Raw genomic sequence first — 14,256 nt, 5'->3', positions numbered from 1 at the left:
AAAATTCCATTCCTCCTCACCACTATGAGCTGAATAAAGACCATAAAATCCACTCCCGACTCCGAGTATATTTCAATTTATTTGTTTTTTAAAAAGGAAAAATGGTTGCCCCCACTGGCCTGAAAGTTTCCAAAAATGCACTTTTGTGGGAAACAAATGGCCCCATGAAAGGAAGGCATTTTCAACCCAGCCCAAGATACAACCAATGGAAATGACTGAATTAATCCCAAAGTGGTTGTATTTTAGAGGATACATTACAGGTTCCATTACAGATTGTTGTCTCCTGTACTATGCTACTGCTGTTACTATTCCTTCTATCAGTGCAGCTAAAAATAGTGCACTAGAAGCAAAGTCGAGGATCATGCCCTGCATGCAGAACTCCCCAGGTTCAATATTTGGCCTTTCCTAGGTAGAAAGACCCCTGCCCAAGGTCCTGGATAGCCAAAACCAGTCAGAGCAGACATGCTAGTCAGACTAGATGGACAATTGGCCTTACTTGGTTTCAAGCACTAATCATTGTTTGGGACCAATACTATTGCTGTGATTTCTTTGATATAACACCACACTGCATATCTTTCTGCTACAAGTGAATATCTTGGCTGGTTTTAATTTATTGTGTTTTTCTTTCAAAATAGCACCAAATAAATAAGCCCCTTGTCATGATTAATCACTTGCCAAACTTCATTCTGAAATGATTTCTTTCTGAGTTTATGGAAGTTCATGAAAAGGGTAAACTTCAAAGTTGCTGAAACACATTGTTTAAATGGCAAGATGCTTAATTTTTTTTCATCTGCAGTTTTAAGTTTTATATTACATGATTTACCTTAGGGCAGTATTTTAAGGATGAATTATAAAGTTTCCAGGAAGTAGCTTTATAATCAGAGTACAAACATTCTTCAATAGAGCACTGTAAATACAAAGACAAAACCAGAGATGGACCTGAACCAAAACAAAATCCCTAAACACAGAGCTGAAAAATAAAATAAAATAAGGTATTGTTCATAGAAATGCAGTGTTGGAAGAGAACAGAAGACCAGCTCGTCCAACCAGCTGCCCAAAATGTAAGGCCTCCCACAGATAACCTACACAAGCGAGAACATGTTGTGCTATGATCAGGGAGCAAAAACAGCACAGAAATTCCACTTCATTGGAGCCAAATAAACAAAGCCACATACTACAGGGATGGGTATGGAAGAGGTACAGTTGAGTGATGTGGTATACTAAAGCAACAGTGGGCAACCTTTGGCTCCCAAGACTAGTTAGGCTCACCAGGCCTCTGCATTTGGCTCACAAGGCCATTTTGTACTGCCCTATAGTGTGGGGCAGATAAAGCAGGGTTTGCAGACACTGCCAATCTGCTATGGCTGAAAAGCACTGCACTTTTGTAAGCACCACTGTGGTCATCCACACTTGCAAAGGCACCGGGCCTTGCAAGCGCCAGCAATCCGCTGATTGTTTGCTTTTGCAAAGTGCTGTGCCTTTGCCCAAACTGATATGAAACCAAGCAGACAAAGGAAAATGGGTCGCATGACATGCAATTGACAGGTGGGCAGTCCCACGCACTGCTCAGCCTTGGCTGGTGGGAGATCAGGGAGGTTAGGATCCAGACAGCTCATTTGATCCAATTCCCAACCTCTGTACTAAGAAGAAGTATCTGATTGTTCTTTTAATCAGTTCCTTGAGCCTTGTCATTTAATAATCATTGGGTTGAGTCTACCAAGGTATGACAAATGAAGGAATAATGTGCATTTGGTTCATTTGTACATACTTAGCCTTAGATGTGGCATATTATAGAATCTCAGACAATGCTCAGAATGATAGAGGAAATTGGGTGTTCATCTACATGGGATTCCCTATTACAGAGGCACTACTAGCTTCAACTAGAAGTTGTGCATTTAGTAGCCCCATGCTAAGGAACACTTCCAGCAGAGATCCAGCAGGCATCCTCTTACAATTGCTTTTTTTGTTAATCAGTTTAATGATTATTTGTTTTGTTTTTGATGATGTTTTACCATTGTTCATCACCCTGAGTTTTTATATGATGGTACAGAAATACTGTTACAGATGAATATAATAGGTAGGTAGAATGAGCTAGACACATGTCCTTATTGCGTAAGTATGTGCCAAGGTTAAATATGTTCTGCCTACTCAACTCTTCCTTCTGGCTCTTATGTTTTTATCTGCATAGTTTCCAGTCATGTGCCTCTCTCTATTTTGTTATAACAGATTGTGCTTAAATGTCGCTGAGCTGGCTGCTGGTCTTGATGTAGGATAGAACTGTTCTCACAAAGCTGGAAGCAGTAGCACTGAACTCCTCTTGTCGTTTGCTGTTTTATATGTTGCATGGTGTTCCTCACAACTTCTTCCAATTAGGAATTGCTATTTCTCATGGGCTTCAGAAATCTTAACATGTTTTGCACTACAGCCAGATGCTTTGTACTAACATCAGCCTGAACCAACATAGGGTTGGGTTTTAGTTCAAAACATCTGGAAGGCACCAGCTTGGCAAGTGCTAATAGTGACTAGTGGGACATAGCAGGGTAGGGTGGGATTGTTTATCTGGCTTCCCAACATGGAGGTCACTGCTGGTAACCAAGAAGGGGAGGTGGCAGGTGGCATGAAGGTGGAATGATTTGGCCACAGAAAAGGGAGTATTAAGTTGGCTAAATTGCTGTGCCTGTACCGCTAGCCACTACTGGTAATGCTATGTGGAATATAGTATTTTACTCATCGCTTCTGCCTGCACAGTTCTTTCGACACACTAAATTTGTCACACAAGAGCTGTGGTCACCCAAGGCTGCTTTTCTGTTTCAGGAATATTGCACCTCACAACACTCAAATCACACTTTTGTACCTTGAACACATTACTGATGAAAAGTAGTTGCAACAAATGTCATAGACACCCAGTGGATTTTAAGAGTTTTTCCTTTCTTTAGCAGTTATGCTTAGTGACAATACGACTCTTCCACTCCATGGTACTTGTTTGTACAATTTTGTGAAACATTTTAAAGAATAAAAATAAACACTTTTGATGCTTTGTGCCACTTTCCTTTCCAAAATTCAGAAATGCTCATATGCAGTTGTTTGTTTTAAAAGTGGTAAAACAGGACATTAGCCTTCACACAGCAGAAATATCTTATCTTTATGTGGACCTTTTGCTAAGATGTTTTTTAAATACATACTGTCTATTCTACCTGCCATGACACTAATCCGTATTTTAAGAAGCAGTTGGGGTACATAGTAACAATACCTAACTAATGCCGCCATCTGTTCTGAGTGGTATATTATTTATTGCACTTATAATACAGTAGAGACTAAAATGAAGTCAGCACATTATTCTACTAATTGCGTATTTTGCCTAATTATACCTTTTTTATCATAATGTGACTAATATGAAAGCAAATAGCTTTCACTTTCTTTAGCTTTCTCTCCTTAAGTGCAAGACAATTGTTTGCATCCCACCAGCCTCCACTCAAAGCTGCTGCCTTCTCAATGGAATGCTCCCCATGTCGTCCCATAAACTACTAGATGCTGGAAATATGTTCCAACAGCAATTGTGAAAGTTTCCTTCTGAGAAATATATATCACACATGTGCACTTCAATTAAGTAATTGCCATTTTTAACGCAAAGGGAAAAAAGCACCTCAGCACATACTCTATCAGTGTATTATTTATTAGTTTATATTGGGGGGGACCCACCATACATATAATGTCCCATACTCTCCAGCCTAGTCCTGCCAAACAGGTAAACCTCTTCTGTGTCAGTTTTGGACTGCAGGTGAAGTTTCCCATGACTTAAAGCAACTCATGCCAAGGAGAAGAGTTCTAGCCTTTTCCCTGACATGTCATTTTTCTATATGATTTTTTCCCCTGATGAAGCATTCAGTTATATGAGTGTCCACCTGTAGCCTGAAGTGGTAAAACTTTAAAATAGGCTTAGCTCATTGTCTGCCATTTGGGAGTACTGGGTGTCAGTCTGTCACCTAGCATCACAATGACCTGATTCACACATCACTTTTAAACCATGCTTAAGATAAACTATACAGTGGTACCTCAGGTTACATGCTCTTCAGGTTACATACACTTCAAGTTACAGACTCTGCTTACAGACTTCAGAAATAGTACCTCAGGTTAAGAACTTTGCTTCAGGATGAAAACAGAAATTGTGCAGCAGCGGCGCAGCGGCAGCAGGAGGCCCCATTAGCTAAAGTGGTGCTTCAGGTTAAGAACAGTTTCAGGTTAAGAACAGACCTCCAGAATGAATTAAGTTCTTAACCTGAGGTACCACTGTAGTTTAAATGTAAAAGGATGTGCTGGCACACATGATTGAAATGGAAAGTGTTTTGTTCATCCCCTGCTCCTGTCACATTGCCAGGAAACAGGCCATCAGCCGAGACAGTGTTGCATCTGAATTTAGGCTTGTGGTTTGTTTCTCTCCAAACTATGAATGGTAACCAAGGTTTGTTCTTGGCTCAATGATTGTGGTTGGTTTGGAAACCTAAGGTTTAAACTTTAGAGTGGAGTGCAAATAGCTTTATCTTCATCAGTTTGCTCATGTTTGAAATATCACCTTCCTTGAACCAAGCTGGCAGGTCTAGATTACTCAATGTATGGGTAATGTCAGGCAGAAAGGCACACAGACAACAACAGTTAATAAACTGGGGGCGGGGGCAGAGAGTCATTACAGAGAGAACCCATTTCACATATCTTTAGGAATAAACTGCACCGGGTGCCATATTATCTTAAGCTTCAAGGGTGCCACATTTGAGTGAATTCAAAGGTAGGAGTTGAATGAACACAAAGCATTACTTAATACCTATCAGCTTCCCTTGTACGTATATTGAGTTTGGACTGCTTTGAGTTCCAGCTTCCTTCTAGAGCCTCACTGGTACATATCTGATGGCATCAAAAAGAGTGACATTAAAGAGACTTCCAAAGGCATCCAGCTTGTGTCCCATGTTTCAAATAAGCAGACACAAGCAAGCATGGGGTATCAAAAATTCTCACACATTTTGTGGAGTAGTTGTAAAATCTTTCAGTTGCATTTATCACCTAGCCTGGATTACTGATATGGCATTATGGGATTCCCAATGACATATATAATGGAAGTGTAATATACTTTCATCACTGCTGGTATCCAGCACTATCAGAGCTGTGGATAATGGGGGGAGCTTCCTACAACAAGAATGGAGATATCAATGCAGCATTCACTGAATAGTCTGGTGGCAGTACAATTGTCAGCTGCTCTGGAACTCTAGGAATCTATTACCATCTTTGCCTACCTTGTATACTCTATCTTTGCATTCTTTGAATTAAAAAGTCTATTAGTCATCCACACACCTGAACCCTCTCTCTCTCTCTCTCTCTCTCTCTCTCTCTCTCTCTCTCTCAGTGGCTACTGACTGGTGTTTGCACAGCTGGAGCCATTGGCCTCATCAAAACAAGGACAGGTGGCAGCGCCTCTAGACATAATGTACATTTAGAAAACATTACACCAGACACAAAATTAGAATGAGTTCTATGGAGTCGTTGATCAAAGCGATTGAAATGGTGGACATATCATTAGTCAGAAGTGCCTTTATAGTTAAAGCTATTTTGTAGAATAAGCAAAGCATAAAAAGCACAAGAACTATATGGAAATACAAGAAGATAGTACTGCAAACCAAGAAGAAAGCTATCGCCAAAAACCAGATGGGTTTTAGTTTAAAGTAGCTTTGTATATTGTGATTGAGTATTCATTTATTCTCACAGAGAGACTACAAGAACCAAACTAACTAAAAGTGGAAGAAAACCATGATATTCAGATGATAGGTATAACTTTTTAATACCGCACATTTATTCTCCAGATGTCTGCTCAGTAAGTGAAACCATACCTAAAATCAGCTTCTGGTGCTGTTTAGCACACATATTTTAAGAACCTACTTTAAATATGCAATATGCTGTCTTAACTTTGGATATGCTTTCTCAGTAATAAGATGCAGAGATTGCCAGGCTAGCAACTATGAAGAAAGCTTCATCTCATTGATTTGTATTATATAGAGTTCACTTAACAGCTGGATCTGAATCTTCAGAGCACTGTGTTAACCCATCGCCAACTTATTTGAACGTCACTTAAGAAAAATACAGAAGGAGTTTGATGTACTATCTATAAAATATGCATCACAATCTATCCAGTAAATGCGTAAGTACTTCTATGATGGGCTCAGAGACTGGCTAAGCTGAGGAAATATGTCAAAACTGGGACTGAGCCCACCATCTTGTCTGACTTTAGGATGGCAGGCTTTTAACAACGTTGTCCCTGGTAGCTCAGGCAGCTTTAGTGCCTTTTACCAGCTATGGCTGTAACACCGACTATGATTGTTCCTATACAGAGATAGTCTGGCCACAGTGATTCATGCATTGGTAACCTCAAAACCTGATCATTGCAATGTGCTCTGTTGGCTTATCCACACTTATCTTTCCTCCACACTTTCTGGGTATGGTCCACACATTAAAGCTCTGTGTCTGAGTGTCCCCCTTTTTTCTCCCTCCAGAGGTTTCCCTGCAAAATTCTGGTTTTAAATGCTCAATTGAGCAAATAGCAATCAGCAGCACCCCCAAACTAATGTTTGCTCTGAGTGGGTTTCTGCAAGGAAAGTTCTGGCGCAGACATTTTAAAAACCCACCCAACCAGCTTTTAAACATGGACTCGTACCTGGAAAGACCAGGACCACTGGCGGAGGAACGGGTGTGTGGAGGGAGCAGACCATCCCTGGCACCACTATTCTGGTAGGATGCCATCGCAGCGGCCACCCTGGACACACGCCGCACACACACACACCTGCATGCCGGGTGCCACGCCCTCACATATGGCATGTCACACACCCTGAACGTGCACCACGCCCCTACAGGCGGCGCGCCACGCCTTCACAGGTGGCGTACCACACCCCTGGGATGCCCACCACACTCCCACCTGCTCTCCACCCCCGGTAGTGGAGTATGCAGCTTTGCCACTGACCAGGACAAAAGGTAAATGTGGATAAGCCCAATGTCAGGCTACCCATGGGCCTAGTTTGGAGGCTCCAGCTAGTGTAAAACATTGCAGCTAGATTGTTGATGGGAACAGACTACTGCAAACACATAACTCAAGTGCTCAAATGCTCAAATGCTTACAGTGGCTGCCCATTCACTAACTGACCATGTTAAAGGTCCTTTTATTAATTTACACAGCCCTTAACAACTCAGGTCCAGGATACCCTCAGGGAGACCTGATCTCTTATATTCCTGCCCTATCACTGATGTCCTGGGGTCTTTGGGAGCCCCCACCAGGTCTTTGGGAGCCATGCATTCAGTATTGTGGGCCAAATCTTATGGGCCTCTCTTCCAGTTGAAGTCAGACAGGCCCCCCTCACTGTTGAACTTCCAGCACCTACTGAAGACCTTTTTATTTCAGCAGGCTTTTTAAGTCCACTTTTATTTTACAGTTTAAATGCATTTTTATTTCTATTGTATTAAGTCTCCTGTAAACTGCTTCAGCCAGTAAAGCGAGATGAGCGCTGAAACCCCAGAGTCATTCACGACTGGACTTAACTGTCAGGTGTCCTTTACCCTTTACCTTTAAACTGCTTCAAGGTGACTGCATGATTAAGCAGTATACAAATTGTAGAAATAAATATACAATAAAACATGGGTGATCCCTGATAATACCATTTGAAGAGACTGGCAAGATAATGGCATCAGACTGTGACAGCTCAGGATGTAATGGAACAAATGTCAATGAGGAGAATATTTGATCTTGCACCTAGAATCCAGGTGCTCCAATCAACATGCAAATATTTGCTTATCACCTAAATGTGCAGTGGAGTGAGGCGTGGTGCTGGCCTCCAAAGTCAGGAAAGATTTGATCAAGAAAGGAATAGATCTAAGTGTAGTGTGTTACTGATTTTTGGTGGTCTTAAGACTATAGAGAGGGAGGGAGAAAGAAGCAGCTTACATCACATATGATTCCTAAGCACAAATGCAAAATGTTTGTAGTTACACTGCCTTGTACCTGCCAACTGTTGCAACTGTTTGAAAATTATTTCAAACACAGTAACAGTCTCTTGTGTGTGGACAGTAATTTATGCTCTGGCAGGTCTTGGAAACTGAGCAAGGTTTCAGATCATTTTCTCACCATTTTTTATAGAAACACCTAGCAGAAAAAGACCTCTCCTGGTATGCTTTTTGGTGACCTATGTTAATACAGTTCCCCCTCATTCCATATATATCTACAATCTTATTCCAAACTTCACTGAGAAACTGTCGCCTTGTTCTATATTCAGTGTCACAGGCTGTTGGAGATGGAGAGCTTCTCCCCCCTCCTTTCTTTTTTCCCAGAGAGCTGAAGGTGCTATGATAGAAGCATCCTTGCCTGTGAAATCTCACAGTAGATTTTGCCGGTTGTTATTTTTTTTAAATCTTCTGCCATTCTTGCTTTGAAAAGTGCTCACAGTGGTTTACAGTACTAAATCACACAAATACTCTTAACTGTAGACACCTAAAAAGAACTCTGCCTCTCTTGAAAGTATCCACAATGGCTCAGGGCAATAAAATGTACACATATCCAAGTGCCCCTATAGGACAGAAGTAGCAGTGATCTGCAAAAGATGCTGGTTGTGTCTTTTTAGGAGAACTAAACGCATTCAAATAATTTATGTTGTTTCATGTGGTTCGACGAGTTTTCCTCTGAAGGCCTTCCCCGTGCAGAAATTTGTGCCTTGCTGTGTCCTGGCGAGAAAACACCTTTGTCGGGGGCGGGAAGGATCTCTGGAGCCGCCCTGGGAGCAAAAACAGTTCGAGTTTGGGTTGCGGCTGCTGATTTCTGCTTCGCGATCGATCGCCACTTCCTTCACCTCAGCTCTGAGAAAATAAAAGTGATCCACTTTCCTGTATGGAATGGGAATTCGCTGCTCGGCCGGGCCAAGAAAAAAGACTGCGCACCACACACCCACACACCGAGAGATCTGGCAGTCAGCAATTCTTAAGAGTCTCGATTTTCGTACTTTCCCGCGTTTTGGGGCGCACTTCACCCCGTGGGCGCCCATCAGCATCCCCGCCTGCTCTCTTCGGAGACCAAAGAGGAGGCGGGAAACGGACACACCCTCGCCCTCCTCCGCTTTTCTTCTCAGAGCGCCTCCCGGCTTGCAGGCCCGAGGAAGGGAGCAGGCTGGCAGCTTGCCTTTTCCCGCCCGCTGTGCGTAACCGCCCAGGCTTCCTTTCTTCTCTCCAATACAGAACTTTTCTCCCTCGTATCTCGCGGCAGCAGCCCCGGAGATCTCCCTCATTCAAGTGTGCGTGCTGAGGGGAAAGTGTGACATTTCTCTCTGAAGAGACAGCCCGGTTCCTCCGGGAGTGCGCGCGCGCTTGTGTATCGGCGGTGTCGCCCCGGGGGGAGCCTCGCCTTGCGCCTGGGCTTGCCATTTGTGCTGACACAAACCCACTCACGCGCCCGCCCGCCACCTCCATCGCCAGCTAGGGCGTTAATGATCAGGAGGCGGCGGAGGCGGCGGGAAGCCGGTGGCAGGAGGGCGAGCGGAGAAAGTGTCGTGACTAGGCAAGCGGGGGAGGGAGGTGGGTTTGTGGTGGGTCGAAAGATATGCCCCACACCGGCACCGTCAGTCAGGAGACAGTAATGGGGGGAGAAAAATGGAGCTGGAGCAAGGTGCATAAACCAGAAAACACGCGCCGAGGGAGGACAAGCTCCGTGCAAGGGCGCTGCTGGACGGATGTAGGCAAACACATCTGGGCTTCTGCCAGTTGCCGGCTGGTGGTGAAGGAGCCTTGCTCAGAGCGCGCGCAGGCAGGGAGACGGCGCTCAGGGGAGAGCGGAGTGGAAAGCGTGGGGAATGCAATGGATGGGGCGCCCTGCCGAGATGGGGCGCGCAGCAGGTGGCCAGTGCCCAGTCCGCGGGCGCGCGTTGCTGAAGCGTCTTGAAAGCGTGTAGCCAGTACGCGGCGCTTTTGCACGCGGGTGGAAGGGAGAGACGGGAGGCGAGAGGACAATGCGCAACAGGGAGCAGGAGAGAGAACACGGAGCTTTTAATCCCCCCAAGTAGAGGCGAGGCGCTTCCCTGCAGGGGTGCGTGAGTGCGCGCGCCTTGCAGACAGGGCAGCAGGCGGCGGCGGGAGGGGGAGCATAACCACCGGGCTGCGCCGGTGGGCACCACTGATGGGAGGGGGGGTAAGGATGATGGAGGAAGAGCGAGCGAGCGCCTACTCTTAAAGGCGGCCGCGACGTGATAATCACGCTCCCAAGTGTCCGCTGATGGCAGCGAAGCTACAGCTGAGGCGGGCATGTATAAGGCATCTTCAGGTGACACTGGATGCCTGAGAGCCGCGCTAAATGGACTATCAATCCGGTTCGGTATCTGTAGGAAGGCGTGGAATTAGCATATTCTAGTGGAGGGGAGAGAATAACGCCGGCTGGCCACGTTCGGGGGGTTTGGGTCCCGAGGAGAGGGCGCTGAGGGCAGCAGCGGGCGGGTGGGCAGCGGTCTGTCGGTGGGTAGTTTTCCTTCGGCGACCAGCTGTGGCCGCGTGCGCGTCACGCTTTGCCCGCTTTACCTGGCGCGCGGAGACGCCCCCTCCCCTCCCCCCCCGCCCCTTCACCCACCTACCCACCCACCCCTTGTGGAGCCTACAGAGCGCGGAGAAGGCGAGGCGGCTCCTCTCCTTGCCGGCACGCTTCTGCCCTCCTCCTCCTCCGACTGTCAGTCCGTCGGTCCGCGTCCCTCCCCTCCCTTCCCCAACCACTCCCCCCCCCCGCCTTCATCTCCGCTTCCCACCCACCCAACCAGCCACCTCCCCGGGTGAATTTCAGGGCTCTCGGGCTCCTTCTGTTTGTTTGTTGATCCTTCCTTTGGGGAGGGGGCTGAGAGAGGTGGGGGAGAGAGAGGGCGGGGACTTTGGGCTTTGGAGACGGCGGCGCCTCGGCTCTTATTGCCACTGAGTTGCGCTTCTCCTCCTCAGGCTGCGGGAAGGAGCCGCCTGACTGCTTGGCACTTCTGCTGCCTTCCTCTCCTTCCACCGCCACCAGTGGTCTGGATTGCAGCGGCGGCGGCGGCGTCCCATCGCGTAGGGTGCCTTGGGGCTGCCGTGTGGCCAGGTCAGTAGCCCTCGAGCGAGCGCTGGGAGGAGCAGGCAGCGCGCACCTCTCGGCTCTCTCCTCCTGGCGAGCGGATCTCCCTTCCAGTAAGGGATCGCTGGCGAGGAAGACGCCTGCGCCCCTCCTCCTGTGACGGGCGCGCTATCCCGGGGTGAAGAGGGCAGGAGGGCGGGGAGGGAGAGGGCTGAAGCTGGCCACAAAAAGTCGCCTCCGTCCTCACCGCTGCTTTCCCTTCTTCCTCCGCGTAACAGACAGGCGCTCATCTCATCCCGGCGAACCCTTGGAGAGTTTTGCAACCACTTGGAGAAGACGGAGAGCTGCAAGGGGTGTTGCTACTTCCCCAACTCCCTTCCCCTTCTCCCGGTTGGGACTTCCTTGCTAGTTTTTCCACCGGTGCTTTTAAAATAAAAAACAAATAAAGTCTGTTTGGAAATGGCAAAGGCAGTGACGCCTGGAAAGGGAACAAGTGTGGGGCGAGCCAGAGGAAGCCGGAGCTAAATGACAGGATGCAGGAGACTTGAGGAGATACACAACAAACAGAGAAGCGTCTCTTGTACTAACGGGACTCTTGCTGCTGCTGCCGCCCGCGCTGCTGCGCCGACTGAGCCAGCTTTCTGATCTTTTTGCACCGGCCCTACTGGAGGATTTAAGATCTAAGAGGAATTGTGCGCTGAAGAGACCGGATATTTTATTCTCTTTCTTCAATCTTTCTGTACCGAGAAAGGAAGATGGATTGGGGACTCTTCCTGCACTGTGTTGCCCTCACCATTACCCTTGGCAGGGCTTTGAAGAGTGGTAAGTGACTGACACGGAATCTCTTTCAAGTGAAGCCAGGTAGCTGCAAGCAGAGGGCCCCTTACCTGAGCTCCTGATCTATAAAGCCAACTGTGAAACTAACTAATATAATGGATAAAAGGAAGCTGAACACAAAACACTGGGTGTTTACCTTGAGTTTCACACAATCTTTGTTTGGCTACCCATCCTGAATGCTACCTAATGCAGGGCTTGTCTGATTCACAAGAATCAGAATAGCCAATTACTTTAATGTTTCATCCTTTGGCAATTGCACAAGATTCCACTTTAAAACCTGACAGACAGTGAATACTTAAAAGGCAGGGTTTTTATTGAGAGACAGGGGGAAAGTGAAAGTTTAGGGTCATATATTTGATTATCTTTTGTAGCTATGAGTCCCCACAGGTACCTATTTCCAAATCCTCATCCTCCTCATCCATCTATATTATGCATTAGGGTTCACAGGGCACTTATTGTCTCAAGCTAAGCAACCTAAGGTACTGTTCATACACAACAGTTATTAGAGAAATCCTATGGCACAGACTTCACATCTGGTTTTGAGGGAGCATTTAAGAGCTGCTTCAAATTGATGGAGGCTTCCTTCATTCAGCAATGAAATGACACCCATACTAGCTCCCTAATCTATGCAGTTTTTAAGGATGTTCTGCCTGGAATGGTTGACATCTTACTTGCACACATGGGGGGGGGGAGTTATTAGGAGTTTTTCCTTCCCAGACCAATTTCTGAGCAATTATTATTAACTAATTACTAAATATTTATTTTTAATCTGACTAGGTTTTCAATCAAAGTAATTAAAAGAAGGTAACATTCACCACTTAGAATGGTATATTCTTTTAATAAGGGACCACAATAGGAGTATTCTTTTACTGGAGAATGTAAATCACACCTTATGGTGGAAATCAGTCTTTTCTCAATATATTTTGAAGAGGTTGGCTAATTTAGCAAGAAACAAGTTCTTCCTCTGCTCCTTCATGACCAGGAGAAGGGAAGAAAAAAGTCTTTAAAGAAGTATTAGCATGACAGTCCCTGAGAATCATGCCTGAGATCCTGTTTGGCCTAATCTTTTTGAAGAGTGTAGCTAACTAGACCCAATCTTTCAACCTTGCAAAGATAACAGGATCGCACTGCATTTCTGCATCGATTTGCAGGCAGTGTTGAATTAATGGAGATGAGTAAATAAGCAGGGATGAACTGGAGGCATAAAGTAGAGTGAGATGTATAGCGTGCCTTTTTGCTATTATGAGCAATATCATTCTCTTAAGTGCTGAGCCAACCATAAGAAGATCTGAGGGGAAGGAACTATGAAGCTGTCATTAAGTCTGAGCAGTTATAGGCATAATGTAATAGCCCTGTAGGGTCACCATGACCATCCATCTCTTCTGTAGCTTAGCAGACTCGTGGATGTCACATCTACTCTGTCCAGGACTTGTGTCTGCTAAATTAATTCATTAACCTTATGTAGGTAGACTGGTCCAGAGTCGTTAGAAACTGCTCCTCTTAATCAAGTGTGCGAGAGATTGCACAGAGCCAGGGAGTCTAGCAGCTCCCCACATTATCTTATTATACTATCACTTTCCCAGGAGTTACCGATTAAAGTGCTGTTGGTAGTGAGCCCACCTAAATGTCTCCTAGAGTGACTCTTGTCAAGTGACTTGCAGCAGCGCTGGTTTATTTCACTCGTTTAACAGATGCCAGATTCTGCCATGTTGTTTGCATAGAGCTAGAGTGGACTTAATGAGGCGGGATCATTTTCCAAGTCAGCTTGCACGCGGCAAATCATGAAAGATTGTCTCTGAAACCACATGCAGGAGGCTTCCAGATAAATATCATTGGCTGTGGATTTTGAACTCATTGTTGCAACATCTTTTGTTCTCGGAAATGAGACACGCGATACAAACTGTCAAGGCAGAAATAAATAGTAGCTCATAACCAACTCTGAAATAGCAGTTCGCTCAACAACAACAAAAACCCACAGCGTACATCTCATTCCCTTCTAATTTATAGCAAATGTTTCTTATAACGGCTGTAGTTTATGCATTTTTGATGTGCACTTTATCTTTCATTTCCATTTGACCTGGTTATCTATAATAAAATTCTGCACATTTGTAACTTCGTGCCGAGTACAAGGAATGCCATTTCCAGTTCACAAGAATTTTATTAGATACAGAAGTTTCATATGTCATTACTGTGAAAATGGGCTGCCAGTGTGTCGTTTGTTAATGCTTGTCTGATTATCTGATGTTAGTAGAAAATATTTCAGTAAAGTTTCAAAGTGCCGGTGCAAACCTGCACAGAACAATGGAACAAGTGGCCTTGGAGGT

At 45.5% G+C, this 14,256-nt stretch overlaps 1 protein-coding gene and 1 long non-coding RNA gene across 7 annotated transcripts in view; one reads left to right on the top strand and one right to left on the bottom strand.

Moving 5' to 3' along the window:
- Nucleotides 1-14,256, bottom strand: part of LOC310661163 — a 30,087-nt gene that overhangs the window by 14,980 nt on the left and 851 nt on the right. The window contains exon 1 of one of the 3 annotated variants that reach the window (XR_014503799.1): nt 11,343-11,435. The exons of the other annotated variants lie outside the window; for them this stretch is intronic. This is a non-coding gene — a long non-coding RNA (uncharacterized lncRNA). Of the gene's footprint in view, nt 1-11,342; nt 11,436-14,256 lie in introns of those variants that run through there. 3 annotated transcript variants of the gene reach the window in all.
- NRP1 (neuropilin 1) overlaps nt 11,140-14,256 on the top strand; it is a 124,960-nt gene continuing 121,843 nt past the window's right edge. For 2 of the 4 annotated variants that reach the window (XM_083406196.1, XM_083406193.1), the window contains exon 1: nt 11,777-11,917. In XM_083406196.1, coding sequence (XP_083262322.1) covers nt 11,851-11,917 — 67 coding nt within the window. In that variant the 5' untranslated portion in view covers nt 11,777-11,850. Of the gene's footprint in view, nt 11,918-14,256 lie in introns of all 4 variants that reach the window. The other 2 variants (XM_083406195.1, XM_083406194.1) reach the window with 2 other exon arrangements.

Source organism: Podarcis tiliguerta (assembly GCF_965153285.1).
Source record: "Podarcis tiliguerta genome assembly, chromosome: 12".
Lineage (NCBI taxonomy): Eukaryota > Metazoa > Chordata > Lepidosauria > Squamata > Lacertidae > Podarcis > Podarcis tiliguerta.
Note: the sequence above shows the minus strand (reverse complement) of the source record. Positions and strands in the feature narration are given on the sequence as shown.